This window comes from Carcharhinus amblyrhynchos, chromosome 25 (assembly GCF_965287045.1).
Source record: "Carcharhinus amblyrhynchos chromosome 25, sCarAmb.v2.hapA, whole genome shotgun sequence".
NCBI classification, from domain to species: domain Eukaryota; kingdom Metazoa; phylum Chordata; class Chondrichthyes; order Carcharhiniformes; family Carcharhinidae; genus Carcharhinus; species Carcharhinus amblyrhynchos.
Genome location: NC_137348.1, coordinates 19,504,098 through 19,524,428, shown reverse-complemented (window position 1 = coordinate 19,524,428; position 20,331 = coordinate 19,504,098). Strand labels below are relative to the sequence as shown.

Here is a 20,331-nt window from a genome sequence, read left to right as displayed (position 1 = left end):
GTGAACTTGTTCAAGTCCAAAAAACAGCCATTCATTGCTACTGACTCTTGTCAGTCAACCAACTGCCACTATACCAGCCCTCTTTATTCCATAGGCCTTAACTTTGTTGATAAAAGTATTATTACGTAGCACTTTATCAAATATCTTTTCAGCTTAGGTATTTGCAGAAGCTCAAGTTAAGGAATTAATTGTATTTAGATTATGCATCTTGCTTCATTATTTGCCTTACTTTTATTGGCTGCAGCTAATGAGTATTTTGACTTGTAAAGCAACCGGTACAGCTAATGTTTCAATTTTTTTCTGTACTGGGAAACCTTGAAGATGATTGAGATTTTCCTTAACATTTTGTCAAACATCTTTGAAGTCAGTATGAATTTGTGATGTCAATGTGCCATTGTGGCTTAGTTCGAAGCAAACTTTTTACACAACACTGATCAGTGTAGACTGTAAAGACAAACACGAGAAGGTTTTACTTGACTAGACCGTTTGCTTTTCATCCTGGAAAGGACATGTTACCTTATTTTTGCATCTTCTGTTTGACTGTGCTTATTCATCAGTGTACAAGTAATGTATATTGTGTTCAGAATAATTCTGGCACTTTATTGCTGGATAAAGGTGTATTCCTCAAGTTGCAGATAGATTATGGCCATATGACCTGTAGTAAGTTCCCAATTTTTAGTTCCTTGTCACATGTAATTGGCTTTCTAACAGGGATAAGTGTGAATAAAATCAAGCTGGTGATCTCATTGTCATGGAAAGGCATTGGTATAAGCCCAAGATGTGGCAGTATGTGACAGTATATGCCACGTATGACTGTATGTGACATACTGTCTTGTGGCATGCAAGACAGTAGGTATTCACCCTACTGCACTGAAACAACTGTATATGTAAAAGAAAAACACATTGCTTGAAATCAAAGATCCTTGTGTTCTTGAATATATGTATTATGTTAATTAAAAATCCAGCTGTGGTATAAAATATTTAATTTTACAAAATTTGTGAGAAACTGTAAATCATAAATGTTTGTTCATCGTCGATGGGGACGTCAACACCATTAGTCATTTTGAAGCTGATTGCGGTGTGTCCGAAGATGACTGATTTAGGCCAATTTGGGCACGAAATGTCCTGACACACTGTGGATATGCCGGCGTTGGACTGGGGTAAACACAGTAAAAAGTCTGACAACACCAGGTTTAAGTCCAACCAATTTATTTGATAGTAGACTCACTAGCTTTCGGGGTTAGTCCCTTCGTCAGTGAAGGGACTAACCCCAAAAGCTAGTGAGTCTACTATCAAATAAATCGGTTGGACTTTAAACCTGGTGTTGTCAAACTTTTTACTGACACATATTGGACAGACTTGTGTAGACACGGTAGTTGTGCTGGTGGCTCTGGACTTGCGCAGCTTGCGCTTAAGTTGTGCTTCAGCAATGCACCTTGCTTCATAAGCTTGACAGCCTTTGTGGATGAGGCAGCGCCAGGTAGGGCACTTTTGTGCCAGCGTTTCCCAGGTGGTCGTGTCTATGTCGAGTGACTTCAGGGAGGCCTTGAGTGTGTCTTTGAAATGTTTCTTCTGCCCTCCATGTGAGCGCCTTCCAGCAGAGAGTTCCCCAAAAAGGAGCTGATTGGGTATGCGCTTGTCTGACATACGGATGACATGACCTGCCCACCAGGTCTGCGCGCTCCAGCAGTGTGTGGACTGATGGTAGACTTGCTCTAGAGAGAACTTCAGTGTCTCGTACTTTGTCTTGCCATCTGATGAATAATATTACACAAATCATAAATAATTATAAATTAAAACAAGAAAGCAAAACATGGCAGCCAAGCATTATGGAATAAATGTGTTAAATAATTTTAAATGCTGGCATTGCTTGATTTTGTTTAGCTCTCCATTGTGGTTTGTTAAATTTTATGGACAAACACATACAAATCTTTAAAATTGGAGCCCAGTGTTATTTTTACTGTAACATTAGAAAATATTGGATAAATGTAAAGGAACTTACCTTTATGATGTCCAGTGCTTTCAATTAGTGTAATATATATTCTCAATCATGCCTCCCCAAGCTTATTAATCAGGGAAAAATATTTGAGTAGATGAATTTAAATTGTAAAAATTATAAAGGTATATTCCTCAAGTTGCAGATGCACATTATCTCCTTAGGAATACCTGTAGAAAGTTTCCAATTTTTAGTTCATTGTCACATGTAGCTGGCTTTCAAATGGGACGGTGTAAGTGTGAATAAAATCAAGCTGGTGATCTCATAATCATAGAAAGGCATTGGTATAAGCCCAAGAACAAGCCTGTACCTTGTTCTTGGAAGCAGTTTTATGTGGAGACTCAAAGGAATAATTCCAAATGGACAAAGAAAAATAATAATAGTTTTTAGAACACAAGAAATTTAATGTACAAAAACATTAACCCAGTGAATGTTGTGGTGTAATAAATGTTTATCAAGTCATTATTGCTCAGTTTGTGTTTATCCAATTGAAACTTAATCTTCTTTCTTCAGTAGGTATACTGTCCTGTGCCATTTGAAGATGGTGAAGCCTGATCTTCACACTCTGGCCCATCACCTCAAGCAAGAACGTCTTTATGTGAACTCTGAAAAGCAATTGCTTCAGCGGTTAAATGCAGATGTACTGAAAACTGCTGAAAAGTTGTACTGCTCAGCATGGATTGCCAAACAACAGCGAATTAACTTAGACCGTCTTATATTAACAAGGTGAGATCAATGTAGAGAATGTGGATTTAAAATTACAGACAAGCAAAACTACATAGTTTAAAAAAATACAAGACAGAATTTCACTTCAATGAGTTTCAGTGCCGGGTACTTGATACGGTATTGCTATTTGCTAATTAACACTCAGTTCATTTTGGCTTGAGTTTTGTGCTACCCACAATCCAGTGTTTATATTAAATGTTTTTAAATATGTACTGGTGGCAATGTTTTATAAACCTCATTTTGGGATAATCCATTACATTATTATACAATTCAACTATCACAATGGTAGATGCCAAGTTAAATGGGCTGTGGTCTGTCTTCCTGGTGAGCAATTCCTGTAGTCCGATTAGATCACTTCCCAGCCCAGAGTAGATTCCTTGGCAGCTATAACAAAAATAATTATGAAATGAATAATTGCTTCTTCCAGCTACTAATTAACTTCTGACCACAACTAGCATGAGGCCAATCAAAGAAGAATGCTTTCAATTGCACAAAAATGCCGTGGAACCACATGGGGCCAAATACATGAAGTAAAGTACTGACAACTCATGCAAATCTAGTTGATCTAAATTTTACAACTGGCGGATTGTGTAAAACAGCACAATCCAGCTGTTTGCAACAGGCAAAGTAGTGACACACCTAACTAGCCCATGCTTGCAAAACAAGGGGCAATTTTACCGCCCCCTTGCACTAATTTTCTAGCACAATGGGGTGGGAGAATCTTGCAGCTGGGCATGCATGGGATGCATGCATTTCCATTGCGCATGCATCTCCCAGTGCTGGATTTCCAGTGCCATCAGATCTGCGCTGGAAACTGGTGGGAATGTAGGTAAATTATTTTAATCTTATTTGAATCTATTTTCATGTGATTACTGGGTCTGGGACTTAATTCACCGGCCCATTGAAGTTAGCCCATTGCCACCTTTTACAGGCTATCCAGTTAGTTCCATAGCCCTGAAAAATTTATACTTTTCAAGTATCTCTCATTCTCATCTGAAAGTTATTATTGAACCTGTTTCCACCACTCTTTCAGGCTGTGCTACTTCAAAGAAATTGTCCTCCTTTACCCCCTGAATTTGTTACCACTTAACTCCTTGTTACTAATCCTTCTGCCAACGGAAACACACTCATGTCACTTAGTTTATTGAAACTCTTCAATTGAGCACCAAATATAATCCATTCTTAAAATGTTTGAAGTCTTGCATTTATTTCCTATAAATGTAATGCTTTGCAGAACGTTAATTAATAACAGCCCCTGACTTAACTGTTTGCCAGAAATGTGATGCCATAGATATATATCATTGAACCTTAGTAATGGAATTCTGTCATTTAATGGTCATTATTTGAGGGTATGAGAATATAACCCATTCCTTTATTTTACTTGTAGGCTTATCATTTCTGCTTTGTTTGTCTTGATAATGACTTAATTGAAGGTGCATTTTTTGAACTTTCTTTACAAGTTCTGTTTTGGCACTAAACTTTTTCACCTAAGCTGAGGATTGGTAGTTAGAATTTTCAAAGTTAATTAATGGAGACAAGACATAGACATAGAACATTACAGCACAGTACCTCGGCCCTCAATGTTGTGCCAAGTTATGTCCAATCCCAATATCAAGTTATCCCCTCCCTATAATTCTGGAGTGCTCCATGTGCCTATCCAATAACCACTTGAAAGTTCGTAAAATGTCCAACTCCACTATCACAGCAGGCAGTCTATTCCACACCCCAACCACACTCTGGGTGAAGAATTTACCTCGGACATCCCTCCTATATCTCCCACCATGAACCCTTATAGTTATGCCCCCTAGTAACAGCTACGTCCATCCGAGGAAGTTGTCTCTGCACGTCCACTCTATTAATCCCTCTCATCATCTTATAAACCTCTAAGTCGCCTCTCATCCTCCTCTGCTCCAAAGAGAAATGTCTTAGCTTCCTCAACCTTTCCTCATAAGTCCTACCCCCCAAACCAGCAGCATCCTGGTAAATCTCCCCTGCACTCTCTCCAAGGCTTCCACATCCTCCTCATAATGAGGTGGCCAGAACTGAATACAATATTCCAAACGTGGTCTCACCAGTGTCCTGTATAGTTGCATCATAATCCCATGGCTCTTAAACTCAAACCCCCTGTTAATAAACGCTAACACGCTATAAGCCTTCTTCACGGCACTATCCACTTGAGTGGCAACCTTCAGAGATCTGTGGATATGAACCCCAAGATCTCTGTTCTCCACATTCCTTAGAACCCTGTTGTTGACTCTGTAATCTGCATTCAAGTTTGTCCTACCAAAATGAATCACCTCATACATATCATGGTTAAACTCCATCTGCCACTTTTCAGCCCAGCTCTGCATCCTATCAGTGTCTCTTTGCAGCCTGCGACAGCCCTCCACCTCATCCATTTCTCCACCAATTTTGGTGTCATCAGCAAATTTACTAACCCACCCTTCAGCCCCTTCTTCCAAGACATTAATAAAAATCACAAATGGCAGAGGACCCAGCGCTGACTCCTGTGGTACACTGCTGGTAACTGGCCTCCAGTCTGAAAATTTTCCCTCCACCACCACCCTCTGTCTTCTATGATAAAGTAAGAAGTCTGACAACACCAGGTTTAAGTCCAACCGATTTATTTGATAGTAAGGCAAATAATATTTACTATCAAATAAATTGGACTTAAACCTGGTGTTGTCAGACTTCTTACTGTGCTTACCCCAGTCCAACACCGGCATCTCCACATCATGACTTCTATGATACAGCCAGTTACTTACCCAATTGGCCAAATTTCCTTCTATCCCACACCTCCTTATCTTCATGAGCCTATCATGGGGAACCTTATCAAACGCCTTACTAAAATCCATGTATGTGACATCAACTGCTCTACCTTCGTCCACACACTTAGTTACCTGATTTAATAATCCTAAACCAAACAAGGAATAATTTATTTCAGTCCCAGATAAGCCCCCAGTTTTGTTTGGGATCAGATCAGAAATTATGGAATTAGGCTGGGCTGCAACTTTTTGTTGTTGGCATTAGTGTGAGGATAAAGTGTTTTACTCCAAGTGTGATTCTATTGGTCCACTATCAAATAATACAGTTTAATTGTACCAAAAAGAATTTTATCAGATGAAGTGTGCGAAGATACCATTCTGCTAGCCCATCTCTATTAGTTCGCGTTTAAACAACATTCCTCATAGATGTAAATTCCTGCTCAAAATCAGTTAGCAAACAATAGGCTTACATGTTGGTAAGCGTGCTGTTCATCCTCAAACCTCCAAAACACCTCCAGAGAGATGTACGTGTTTTCTAGCAGGCCCCAGACTTTATTCTCCAGATAGTGAGGGGGAAGGGGGGGGGGGGGGGGGGTGGCAGAGAGGAGGAGGAGGAGGACAACAGAGATGGGGGGGCAAAGAAGGGAGAGGGGGAGAAAAGCTGCTGCTGCTCCTTGCAAATCAAGCAGATAATTTAAGTAGTCAATTTGTCGTCTCTCCTAGTTTGACTCTTGTTAAACTCTGAAAATAATGCTCTTCAGAGAGTCAGTGCAGACTTGGTGGGCACAAGGGCCTCCTTTTACACTGCTGGCATTCTGAGACCGCACGCCTGTGCTTTTCCCATACCAGTTAACACATTTGGAATTTAGAAATCTGTTTCCTCCTCAAGTATATTCAGTGCTTTGACCTCCGCAGTCTTCTGTGGTGGGCAATTCTTCAAGTTCACCATCCTCTGAGTGAAGAAGGTTTTCTTATCTCAGCCCATCCTGTATCTGCAGATTGTGACCCTTTTGTTCTAGACCTCTGAGCCAGAGAAAACAATATCCCTGCATCCTTTCTATCCAGCCCTGTCAGAATTTTATGTATTTTATTAGATCCCTTCTCATTCTTTTTAAATTCTAGTGAATACAGGCCCATTCTCCCCTCATGCGACAAGCCTGCCATCCCAGGAATCAGTCTAGTGAGCCTTCACTGCACTTCCTCAATGGCAAGTATATCCTTCCTCCAAAAAGGACATCAAACCTGTACACATTATTCACGTGTGGCTTCACCATGGCCCTGTACAGTCTAAATAATTTGGTTGAAAGTGACATTTAAACTCAAAGATAAATACTTGTCTCTTGTTATGTTTCAGCGTGGAAGCTTCTCCGGCAGAATGTTGCAAACATGCCAAGATCTTGGAGAATACACAGTTTGTGGATGGATACAAACAGCTGGGATTCCAAGAGACAATATATGGTGAATTTCTCAATCGGCTGAGAGAAAACCCCAGACTCGTTGCCTCATGTTTGGTTGCTGGGGAGAAGCTTAATCATGAGAGCACGCACAATGTCATCCTTACAGTATTTACTGCCCTTTATGGTAACTGCATTATGCAGGAAGATGAGAGCTATCTTCTGCAAGTGTTACGTTATCTAATTGAGTTTGAACTGAAAGAGAGTGATAACCCTAGGCGTCTACTTCGAAAAGGAGCTTGTACTTTCAGCATTTTGTTCAAACTCTTTTCAGAGGGGCTGTATTCTGCAAAGCTCTTCCTAACGGCTACTTTACATGAACCAATTATGCTGCTGCTTGTAGAAGATGAAGATCACTTGGAAACTGACCCAAACAAGCTTATTGAAAGGTTTACACCGGCACAGCAAGAAAAACATTTTGGGGAGAAAGGCACAGAGCAGTTCAGACGGAAAGTGCAGGAAATGGTAGAGAGCAATGAAGCAAAATTAGTAGCTTTGGTCAACAAATTCATTGGATATCTCAAACAAAATACATACTGCTTTCCGCATAGTTTACGTTGGATAGTATCGCAAATGTATAAAACCTTGTCTTGTGTGGAAGGATTGGCTGTTGGGGAGGTCAAGGCTATGTGCACAGACCTATTGCTTGCTTACTTTATTTGCCCAGCAATTGTGAATCCAGAACAATATGGGATAATCTCTGATGCTCCAATTAATGAAGTGGCACGATTTAACTTGATGCAGGTAAGATTCCTCTACTTATTGAATTAAATGCCAAGGTTTCATCTGTTGCTCTTTAAGAATGTGGAAAAAAAACTATTAGCAATTAATATTGGATATCACACTGGTGGCATAGTGTTGTTGTCACTGGACTAGTAATTCAGAGACCCAGAGTAATGCTCAGGAGACCTAGATTTGAATCCCACCATGGCAGATGGTGAAATTTGATTTCAATTTAAAGAAGAAAATCTGGAATTGAAAGTCTAATGACCATGAAACGATTGTTTCATCTGGTTCGCTAATGTCCTTTAGGGAACGAAATCTGCCTGGTCTGGCCTATATGCGACTCCAGACCCACAACAATGTGGTTGACTCAGAAATGGCCCAGTAAAGCACTCAGCTCAAGGGCAGTTAGGGAGGTTAATAAATGCTGGCCCAGCCAGCAATGCCTGCATTCCATGAGTAAATAAAAATATCCACTTAAAATTGGATATGCCACCTGCCTGATTGGTCATTAGAAAAATCCACTCTGATTAAATTGTTACTGAAGATACTGGTACAAATTCCAACAGAAGTTCGCCTTTGTGTTAGTGTGTTTTACCACTGCTTGTTTTGAGACATGTGCATAAACAATTGGTGAATGGCCACCTTCTACGCTGTGACCATGTAATTCTATGAATGTCACCAATTAAAATATGACATAAAGTGACATACAGGGAAAGCGCACTCACTCACATTTGCCTGGCCTAGAAGGTTTGGAGATTCCTCTCTACCATGCCTGACTCTCCCACCCAAGCTGGGTCCTCTTGTCACTGCTCCACTATCATGACTCCTGTATAGTTTTGGGGACCATAGGGCATTGGTGAGGCCGCAGCTGGAGTACTGTGTGCAGTTTTGGGCGCCGCACCTGCGCAAGGATATTTTGGCCTTGGAGGGAGTGCAGAGGAGGTTTACTAGGCTGATACCGGAGTTGAGGGGGTTGAGCTATGAGGAGAGGCTGAATAAACTGGGCTTGTACTCGTTAGAGTTTAGAAGAATGAGGGGAGATCTCATTGAGACGTATAAGATGATGAATGGGATGGATAGGATAGAGGTGGAGAGACTCTTCCCGCTCAAAAAAGACAGTAGGACTAGGGGGCACAGCCTCAAGATAAAAGGGGGGCGGTTTAGAACAGAGTTGAGGAGGAACTTCTTCACTCAAAGGGTGGTGAATCTCTGGAATTCTCTGCCCGTTGAAGTGGTGGAGGCTGCCTCGCTAAATATTTTTAAGACGCGGGTTGATGGGTTTTTGATAAGAGAGGGGATTAAGGGTTATGGGGAGAAAGCGGGAAAGTGGAACTGAGCCACGACAGATCAGCCATGATCTTATTGAATGGCGGGGCAGGCTCGAAGGGCTAGATGGCCTACTCCTGCCCCTATTTCTTATGTTCTTATGTTCTGTTACGCACGTTCACATTTACTGTCGAGACGGTGCAGATAGGTGGTTTCTTGCCCAAGGACCCATATCTAGTTCCTTGTGTTGGATCTGCCACTGTGAAAGGTTTTGGGACGTGTTCTTCATCCTCACTGTTAAGTTAACAAAGTAAACATTACCTTAAATATTCTGTCAGTGAATCAATTCTGTGCAAGTTGGTTCAGTTTACTTGTCCAGGTTTCTAGGGGCTAAGAATGCTGAAATCTAATGGTCCCAGGCGATGTCACTTCAGGAAATGCCATCTTGTGCTGTTCCTGTAAGATCAAACACACAAATAAAGCTAAAGTCTTCAGCTCTTGCTGTGCACCCTTTACAGACATATAGAAAGTAAATAATCAAAAACAGCCAATCACAACATTCTTGAACCTAAGCCCAAATGGGAAGTTTACAGTAAAAAAAGAACTCCATATGCTGAGATTCTGAATGAAAACAGAAAATGGTAGGCAGTCACACGATGCAGACAAGTTTGTTCGAGGTCATAATCTTTAGATCTGAAAACTTTCAGTTGAAAATAAGGGGAAGGTGGAAACAAGAACGTGGATCACGAGAAATTTAACTAAAATTATCAGGAAAGTAGCATAAAAGCAAATACTTAGATATAAAAGACAATTGCAGTGAACTAGTGACATTTCAAAAGAAAAAGAATTTGCAAATAGCCAAGTTGCAAGGGGAAAATGTGGCCAACTAGAAGGAAAAGGGAATAAAACTGCAGATGCCTTCTAATATGAATTCTGAAGAGTTGGACAAACATAATGAGTGAGAGTCCTCGAATGAGTAAAAGGAAAGATGAGCACTTAGTTACCATTGCTCAGTTAAGTACTTAAAATGCAGTTAGTTGACCAGAAGAGTTAATTTTGTCGCACGTTATGGTCTCTGGCTTAAAGTAGCAGATGTTCATCTGTTTGACACTTGGGTGAGTTTAGTTAAATGATTGCACATTTGAATTTTTTTGAAAAAGGAACTACTTTGGCTTCAGACACTGTTCAGACACCATAAAGTTAAAATATTTTACAAATAAAATAAATCAGATTGAATGCTCCATTTTGTTGAAATGATGAGATCTTGTATTATTTCAATACTACATTGATGACAAAATATTTATTCATCCGAGTTATGCCACACTTGAGAGAGTTAATATAAAGATCGAATTCCTGATCACAGGTGTTGTGTACTGAGCGTGAGCTGAAGTAGAGAATGCAGCTTTAACTCTCAACAGAAAAGTCGCATTTATTTGCAATGCTAAAGGTTAACAGCATTATCTCAAACATTTTACAGTAAAAAGGAATGAAGTGCAAAAAGAGGAAGTGCAATACTATAGTCATAGAATTGTGATTTAGTTCCTTTGTGTTCATGCTTGCGTTTAGAATTGTAATCTATTCAAAGTAATGATGAATCAGATTCATTTTGTTCCCAAACTCTTGATTGGAGACTCATTGACGATGCACTTTGGATGACTCAAATATGATGGAAATCTAGAACATTAAGGACTTAAATAAGAGTAGGTCAGATGGCTGCATTCAAGAAGGTCCATTGTTTTTTTCTGCCCTGTCTCTGTCACTTGATTCTCTTAGCATCCAAAAATCAATCAATGTGCTCATCAATACCCACAGCCCTCTGAAATAGAGAATTCCAGGTACCCAACTATATGAATGAAGAAATTACTCCTCACCTCACACTGACCCTTTATTCTGAGATTGTGAACCTGAATTCAAGACTCCACAGTCAGGAAAACAACCTCAGCATTTACACTATTAGGTCTTAGAAGAATTTACATCTTTCAATGTGATCACTCCTCATTCTTCTAAACAATAGAAAATATAGGTTCATTCTACTGTCTTTTCTCACTGGACATCCCCATCATCCCAGGAATCAATCTAGTGAATCTTTGCACCAAGTCTAAGGCAAGTGTAACCTTCCTTGGGTCGGATCACTGAAACCGTACACTCTATAATTGCAGCTTATTGTAATGTGTACAAGAACCCCTTTAAATCCCAATATTTACCAGTCTCACCTTTTTAAAAAATATTGTGCTTTTCCATTCTTCTGACCAAAATAGATAATTTTAAACTTTCCCACATTATACTCAGTCTGTCAATCACTTATTCAGTCTATATGACTTTGCAACCTTTTTGCATCTTATTTGCAGTATGCTTTTCCACCTAGCATTGTTTTATTAGCAAACAGATGAGGGAACTTGTAGATTGTTAAAGCTAAGGCTAAAATGCTGATCTTTGTTGTTTTCTACTAGTTACAGCCTACTAACACAAAAATGATCCATTTATTTCTACTCTTGCCCTGACCTGGGCAAGTGTATTACCCCAGTCCTAGTGTAACAGCCTTCTGTCCGACATACCTTACTGAATACTTTTAAAAATTTGTCTAGCCTACTAGTTACAGATCAAAAACTGTATAAAATATGTCAAACACAATTTTGACTTTATAAAACGATGTTGACTTCGTCAATTCAGGCTGGGTTGGGTTTTGATCCCAGCAGTGAATCAATAATGTTAGCCTTGACCTCAAAGCTTATCCATAAAGGTCTGGAGACCTAATGTGGCATGTGTTTTTCCCTTTCACAATGTAATTTCGAATCTGGAACCAAAACTAAACCTCTGATTTCTCCAGGCATCCAGCAACCAGTGGTAGCTGCAATCACATTGAAGTATTCTCACGGGCAGCAAACCAGAAAGTAACAATCATTGATTTCATTCACTTGGGATTTTAAATTCTACAATTCATGAGTTAAATGATTGGAACTTGCACATGGGATTAAGTTGGAAGCTAACATATCAACATCTTTAAAAATATATTAATACACACATTCTCATTAGAATGTAACATTCCTCAAGATCAGTGAGGCTATTCAGTAATTATGAACTAAATATGTTTTAAAAACCCAATTCCATGTCATTCAACTAGGTAGAACTTTTTCAAGATTTTTGCAATGAGACTAAGAATGTAAAGTGCAAACAATTTCTCATTGTTTATTCTAGGGCAGTGATGGGCAACTTGTGGCCCAGAGGCTACATGCAGCCAATTTGGGTTCTGAATGTGGTTCACGGGATATTTTGTTGCCTGCCACGTTCTGCTAGTTTCTATCCATGTAGCTTTTTCTTCCTACCAGTATGATTGCAGTGATTTGCACATAAAACAAGGGCAAGTGAAGTGAGGAGCATGCTGATTACGCACACCATTGATTGAGAGCCACGCACTCACTGTCCAATTAAGTACAAATATTTATTTTGTTTTTGCCACTTGAAGTTGATGACCATTATATTAATATGAATGATTAATCAAACTTTTTATTAAATATTTGACATGTTCTCAGTGGGCCAAGTCTGAAATCGGGTCTGATCACTACTATAACCCTTGAATAAAATGGAATGCATTTAATACATGCCAAATATTTCAATATGTTTAATCATCATTGGAGAGGGTGTTGAGACACCGCAGAGATTAAGAGTGCAGATTCTCTGGAATTCTACCAGATTCAAAATGTGGACTTGGTATTTGAGGATTTTATAAAGATGTTTCAAAATTATAAAAGGATGTTACTGGGTAGATGAGAACAAATACTTCCAGTAATTGAAGGTTCTAAAATAAGACAGTGTACATGCAAGAGATACAGGATGCAGAACGGGGCTTAGGGCAGTGGATAGAGGAGAGCCGGTGGATGTGGTCTTTCTGGATTTTCAGAGGGCGTTTGACAAGGTACCTCACAAGAGGTTATTGCAGAAGGTCAGGGGACATGGAGTTGGGGGTAGGGTGTTAGCGTGGATAGAGGATTGGTTGTCAAATAGGAGGCAGAGAGTGGGGGTCAATGGGTGCTATTCAGATTGGCGGTTGGTGACTAGTGGGGTGCCCCAGGGGTCGGTGCTGGGGCCTCAGCTATTTACCATTTATATAGATGATCTGGAGGAGGGAACCGAGTGCAGGGTGTCGAAATTTGCTGATGACACCAAGATTGGGGGAAAGGCAAATTGTGCAGAGGGTGTGGAGAGTCTGCAGAAGGATCTAGATAGGCTGGGCGAATGGGCCAGGAAATGGCAAATGGAATTTAATGTTGGCAAGTGTGAGGTGGTCCACTTTGGTAGGAAGAATGGTAGGAAGGACTATTACTTACGTGGCGAAAAACTGCAGCAGGCAACGGTGCAGAGGGACCTCGGGGTCCTTGTGCATGAGTCGCAAAAACCCAGCTTGCAGGTGCAGCAGGTGGTCAGGAAGGCGAATGGGATGCTGGCCTTCATAGCGAGGGGGATTGAATATAAAAGTAGGGAGGTCTTGCTGCAGCTGTATAGGGCATTGGTGAGGCCGCAGCTGGAGTACTGTGTGCAGTTTTGGGCGCCGCACCTGCGCAAGGATATTTTGGCCCTGGAGGGAGTGCAGAGGAGGTTTACTAGGCTGATACCGGAGTTGAGGGGGTTGAGCTATGAGGAGAGGCTGAATAAACTAGGCTTGTACTCGTTAGAGTTTAGAAGAATGAGGGGAGATCTCATTGAGACGTATAAGATGATGAATGGGATGGATAGGATAGAGGTGGAGAGACTCTTCCCGCTCAAAAAAGACAGTAGGACTAGGGGGCACAGCCTCAAGATAAAGGGGAGGCGGTTTAGAACGGAGTTGAGGAGGAACTTCTTCACTCAAAGGGTGGTGAATCTCTGGAATTCTCTGCCCGTTGAAGTGGTGGAGGCTGCCTCGCTAAATATTTTTAAGAAGCGGGTTGATGGGTTCTTGATAAGAGAGGGGATTAAGGGTTATGGGGAGAGGGCGGGAAAGTGGAACTGAGCCACGACAGATCAGCCATGATCTTATTGAATGGCGGGGCAGGCTCGAAGGGCTAGATGGCCTACTCCTGCTCCTATTTCTTATGTTCTTATGTTTATGGAATGCACTAGAGTTGGCAACCAAAGTAGAAATAATGTGAACACTTCAAAAAGGGTTAGATTGGTGGTTGAAGAAAGGCCCATGAAGATATGGAAACAAGGAGGACATGAGATTGGAATGATTTGCCACCAAAACTGGTAAATGGACATCAGCAAAGATAGACTACCTGTTTCCATATTATAATTTTTCTGCAGTTCTTCGGTGCAAAATTGCAGCGTATGTTTAGCATTTGAATATAGAGATAATATTACTTAGGTTTTTTAAAAACTTTTTTTTTAGGTTGGCCAGCTCTTGCAGCAGTTGGCAATGACGGGCAGTGAGGAAGCAGATCCACGATTGAAGAACAGTCTTTCCAAATTTGACAAAGTAAGTTAATCAGAACTCTACCGGTGTAAAAGGTTGCAAGTGAATGTTGCCTGATTGTATTCTAACTTCCTTTAGTGCACTTGTCAGGAATATTGAACTTAATGGTAAGCTTGGCCAAAAGATCAATTTTAGATTTTTTTTTACCTAAGTGGTTCCCTTTTGTACGTTTTCAGTATTCTGTATGAAATACTGCATATACTCAAGTATTAATCTGGTTGGAAAGGAATCCTTGCAAATTCTGATGTTACAAAATAGGGTTTTGAATATTTGTATCATGTTCATGAGAGGAATTGCTAAAAATATGCATCCTTGAGCAATGAAAGGAAGAAATCTGCTTGGATTCCTGTCTTTAGTGATCATCTCTGGCAACCAAATATGGTGGCAACCCAACATAAGTTTGGTGGGGTGGGGAATTTTCTCTCCTTTCCATAGTACATAAAAACCTTTTCTTCCCAACCATGAGATTAATGCTTAAATGTATAAACTGATTTATTATGATCTTTTGGTTGTCAGTCAAATATCAGTGTATTTTGTTACAGAAGGCTGGCTTTGAATTCAAAAAAATATAGAAACACCATTTTAGCAGATTTTCAAATTGAGTATCTTGCGATGTGTCTGAAGAATCACATGGAGACTTCTATTCTTGAATTTGTTAAGTGCAGACTTCAGCATCAGTTTCTTATTTCAATGCATTTATATTCCAGATCATTGGTTGTGTCTAGGATTATGTTTAACATTTGAGTATCATATACCATTGGTCAAAAGCCTTTACCAACAGTGATAAAATCCTACTTCAATGTTTCCCTGTGTAATATGACACCCAATTCCCTAATTCTGTTCTCAAGGCAAACTATTTCTGCTACTGATCTCTTCAACCAGTAGAATTAAGGTCCAGATGTCACAATTAATTTGTATGAAATCAAACTTTGAGACTCAATTCTTGACTGTTAAACTGAAAAGGGTTATGCAAGTATGTTGTTTGAATGTTTTGCATTAACCTATTAGTAAGGTAACACTATGTCCTGTTTTAGAGTGGCATAGTTTAGACATTGAAATTTTATCTTTGAGTGGATTCAAATTCAGTCAAGACTGATTTGGATGAATGTTTCTTCTGTGTGTTGGCTGTTCTGGTCTTGTGTGAGATTGGCTCGTTCAATTTAAATCTAAAATAACTGGGGTAAATCCCTTATCTGCCACAAAACAAATACTGACTTACCACTTAAAAAACATTCAAATGTGCACTTAATATCAGCAAAAGTTTCATTCATGCAACTTTTTCTGAAAATATTTTGTAGCATTTGTGAAGGTACGTTACCTAACAGTTTGTGGCATTCTGAGGTGTCTCAATACACTTAGATTATATTTGATACATTTCATGTCCATCATTCTCCAAGTTCGGGCTGTCCTACGGCACAGTGGTTAGCCTCACAGCGCCAGGGACCTGGGTTCAGTTCCAGCCTTGGGTCACTGTCTGTGTGGAGTTTGCACATTTGTCCTCATGTCTACCTGGGTTTCCTCTCACTGTACAAAGATGTGCAGGTTAGATGGAATAGCCATGGTAGAGTTACGGGAATAGGGCAGAGGAAAGGGCGTGTGTGGGATGCTGTTTTGGAGAGTCAACGCAGAGTCCATGGGCTGGATGGCCTCTTTCCGCATTGTGGGGGTTCAAAGATTCTAAGTTGCCGATTTGTTGTGGCTGTTAAGTGCTGTTTTTATTTGGATAGAAACAGTTGTACTAACTTCTTCATACCTGAAGTGTGAACTGATAAATACATTGTTTGCAAGAACAAAGGAGTAAATAACCTCTCCTTCAAGGTGCACCAAACATCGTAAAAGAGCCTGATTGAGGCCGACTTCATCTGATGTTTTTGCATGAAAATCCTGCTGTGAAATCTGCATGGTTAGGCATGAGATTTCCCTCAAACAGCTGAAAGTAAAGCAAAACTGTTTCACTGTTCCAGTGAATTTGTGCTTGTAATGAGGCGGGTAGAATTAGGGACCTTGAGGTGAAGGATCCTCTTGGAGAGAGTGATCATTGTATGGTGGAGTTTCTGTTGCAGATGGAGGAGGAGAAAGTGGGTTCCCGGACACGTGTCCTATGTTTGAATAGAGGGGAGTATGGTAGGATGAGAGAAGAATTGGCGAATGTGGACTGGGGGAGCGCGTTGGAAGGTAGGTCTGCTGAGGAGCAGTGGAGGATCTTTAAGGAGATCTTTCTTGGTGCTCAGCAGAAATTTATTCCGATGGTTAAAAAGGACAGTAGGAAGAGAGGTAATAAGCCGTGGATAACGAAGGAGGTGAAGGAAAGTGTTAAATTAAAAGCGGAGGAATTTAGAGTAGCTAAGAGCAGTGGGCGAGAAGAGGATTGGGAAAGGTTTAAATGTCAACAAAGATTGACAAAAAAGTTGATAAAGGAGGGTAGAAGAAGCTATGAAGCTGGGCTAGCGCTTAATATAAAAAAGGATAGCAAGAGTTTTTATAAATATATAAAAAGGAAGAGGCTGGCTAGGGTGAACGTTGGTCCTTTAGAGGATGAGAAAGGGGACCTAGTGGTAGGGGATGGGGATATGGCTAAGGTCTTGAATAACTTTTTTGTTTCTGTCTTCACGGAGGAGGACGTGAATAATTTGCCGGGTGTTAGCGATGGAAAGGTGGTAGGACTGGAGGGTCTTAATGACATTACTGTTACTAGAGAGGTGGTGCGCGACAGACTGGAGGGGCTGATTGTGGACAAGTCCCCAGGACCGGATGGAATGCATCCGAGGGTTCTGAAAGAAATGGCGGAGGTGATAGTGGATGCCTTGGTGGTTATTTTCCAGACGTCGCTGGATTCCGGGGAAGTGCCGGAGGATTGGAAAACGGCTAATGTTACGCCGTTGTTTAAGAAGGGTGCCAGGCAAAAGGCGGGGAATTACAGGCCGGTTAGTTTAACGTCTGTGGTAGGTAAAATGTTAGAATCCGTCATTAAGGAGGAAATTGCGAGGCATCTTGAAGGGAATTGCTTGATGGGGCAGACGCAACACGGTTTCATTAAAGGGAAGTCGTGTCTGACAAATTTACTGGAGTTCTATGAGGATGTGTCTAGGGCGGTGGATAGAGGAGAGCCGGTGGATGTGGTCTTTCTGGATTTTCAGAAGGCGTTTGATAAGGTACCTCACAAGAGGTTACTGCAGAAGGTCAGAGGACATGGAGTTGGGGGTAGGGTGTTAGCGTGGATAGAGGATTGGTTGTCAAATAGGAGGCAGAGAGTGGGGGTCAATGGGTGCTATTCGGATTGGCGGTTGGTGACTAGTGGGGTGCCCCAGGGGTCGGTGCTGGGGCCTCAGCTATTTACCATTTATATAGATGATCTGGAGGAGGGAACCGAGTGTAGGGTGTCGAAATTTGCTGATGACACTAAGATTGGGGGAAAGGCAAATTGTGCGGAGGGTGTGGAGAGTCTGCAGAAGGATCTAGATAGGCTGGGCGAATGGGCCAGGAAATGGCAAATGGAATTTAATGTTGGCAAGTGTGAGGTGGTCCACTTTGGTAGGAAGAATGGTAGGAAGGACTATTACTTACGTGGCGAAAAACTGCAGCAGGCGACGGTGCAGAGGGACCTCGGGGTCCTTGTGCATGAGTCGCAAAAACCCAGCCTGCAAGTGCAGCAGGTGGTCAGGAAGGCGAATGGGATGCTGGCCTTCATAGCGAGGGGGATTGAATATAAAAGTAGGGAGGTCTTGCTGCAGCTGTATAGGGCATTGGTGAGGCCGCAGCTGGAGTACTGTGTGCAGTTTTGGGCGCCGCACCTGCGCAAAGATATTTTGGCCCTGGAGGGAGTGCAGAGGAGGTTTACTAGGCTGATACCGGAGTTGAGGGGGTTGAGCTATGAGGAGAGGCTGAATAAACTAGGCTTGTACTCGTTAGAGTTTAGAAGAATGAGGGGAGATCTCATTGAGACGTATAAGATGATGAATGGGATGGATAGGATAGAGGTGGAAAGACTCTTCCCGCTCAAAAAAGACAGTAGGACTAGGGGGCACAGCCTCAAGATAAAGGGGGGGCGGTTCAGAACGGAGTTGAGGAGGAACTTCTTCACTCAAAGGGTGGTGAATCTCTGGAATTCTCTGCCCGTTGAAGTGGTGGAGGCTGCCTCGCTAAATATTTTTAAGAAGCGGGTTGATGGGTTTTTGATAAGAGAGGGGATTAAGGGTTATGGGGAGAGGGCGGGAAAGTGGAACTGAGCAGCGACAGATCAGCCATGATCTTATTGAATGGCGGGGCAGGCTCGAAGGGCCAGATGGCCTACTCCTGCTCCTATTTCTTATGTTCTTATGTTCTTAAGTCACAGTTGTAATAAAAGGTCTGAAAGCTATCCACCAACAAGGCTGTCTGAGTTGAATGTCACAAATCTATTATTTAACTGAAGTAATATATCGTGCAGGAGTCCAGTCAGAAACAATTCCTTGTTCTGCTAACAGACAATACTCCATTGGTGGAATTCTCCCACAAAATTCGAAGTGTTGAATTTGTGTAGAAACTGGAGTAAATCCTGCTTTTTTTCAGCGGGGTTTTCAAAATGAATCTCCCACACTCTGTGCAGTGCAGAGTGCGCTAGCGTGAATCTCGTGAAATATCGGGGCAGGGCCTATTCCTGCTGGAGAGGCCAGCAACATAGCGACGAATGGGCCCCTGAATCCCAGATCACAACAAATGCTTCTGCTGCTTGCCTTCTGAAAATTTAAAGGGCAACACACTACAAACAAACCTGGCTCCCATTGTGCCAATCTTTGTTGGGATACACAAAATTCTACTCGGGCGTCACTGAAATGTGTAATGCTGATCAATGGAGATAGATGACTAACTTTTACAACATACAAAACATAATAGATTTTGTTCAATGAACTTTTTGCAGAGTTGTGTTGCAGCTTTCTTGGATGTCATCATTGGTGGGCGTACAGTAGAAACCCCTCCTATGTCCTCAGTGAACCTGTTGGAAGGACTTAGCAGGACTGTGGTTTACATGACCCATAATCAACTTACAAACTTGGTAAGCATGTAATTTCCTCATTCATTTCTTTTTGGCTTGTTACATGGGAGAGATGGTAAGATGGGTTCTCCCCATCCCCCTCAATGAGCCACAACAAAATGTGTTTTTAAAGAAGCGTTTTAGTGCTTTTGACAAGAACAGATGCAAGACAAGCTTTAGCTTTTTTATAAAAAATGAACATTATTTCACAAACCTGAAATGTAATTGCAATAACACCCACAAAACACACGAGAAGGTTATTACAAAAGCCGGAGAATACAGTTTGACTTTAAAGAATCCAAAAAGTCACTTTTAGCTTTCAAGATGATAACTGGAAACATTACAGGCTGACTTGCTTTTGATTCACGAAAGATAATAAAGCTTGGTAGTTTATGACCATTTAATTCAGTGGCTTTGTCCTGGTAACAGTAGGTTTCTGGATTGGCTCTGCAAATAGTAGAAAAAAGTAGTCCCCACTTGACTGGCTGGGAAAGGAAGCTGAGTAGGGTTGTTTGTTTTGCTGTGCACGCTCTCTTCTCCTGTGTTCTCTGCCAGGCTAGCTGACCTGGTCTGCTCTTGATTGCTGTTAATAACTTGTTTCTTATCAAAAACTGGTTTCTCTCATGTGATCATAGTGTTGGTGTTCCCATAGAAAAATCCCTTAACTTTGCCACAGAATCCTAGCCCTTTTGCACCTTCTTGTGTTAGTGATTTTTCAGAGTATGTAGCCTATTGAATTAATATTTAGAGACATTTTTGTCCATCAAAGGACACTCAAATTTGGTAATATTTATTTTATTTTAAATGTTTCCATGTAGGTGTTGTTCTATCTTCACATTACCTTTCTTGTGTAATGTTTGTGTTATTTCCCACTCCTTTATGCTTTATGCTGAGCCTGATTGCTTCTGAGTTAAGAAGGTAGATGCATACCAGGTTTC

At 41.1% G+C, this 20,331-nt stretch overlaps 1 protein-coding gene across 16 annotated transcripts in view; it reads left to right on the top strand.

The window, feature by feature from the left end:
• Nucleotides 1-20,331, top strand: part of gapvd1 (GTPase activating protein and VPS9 domains 1) — a 116,088-nt gene that overhangs the window by 34,079 nt on the left and 61,678 nt on the right. For 13 of the 16 annotated variants that reach the window (XM_080211920.1, XM_080211918.1, XM_080211916.1 and 10 more), the window contains 4 exons: nt 2,510-2,722; nt 6,842-7,685; nt 14,299-14,385; nt 19,280-19,414. In XM_080211920.1, coding sequence (XP_080068046.1) covers nt 2,538-2,722; nt 6,842-7,685; nt 14,299-14,385; nt 19,280-19,414 — 1,251 coding nt within the window. In that variant the 5' untranslated portion in view covers nt 2,510-2,537. The remainder of the gene's footprint in view (nt 1-2,509; nt 2,723-6,841; nt 7,686-14,298; nt 14,386-19,279; nt 19,415-20,331) is intronic. The other 3 variants (XM_080211909.1, XM_080211910.1, XM_080211912.1) reach the window with 1 other exon arrangement.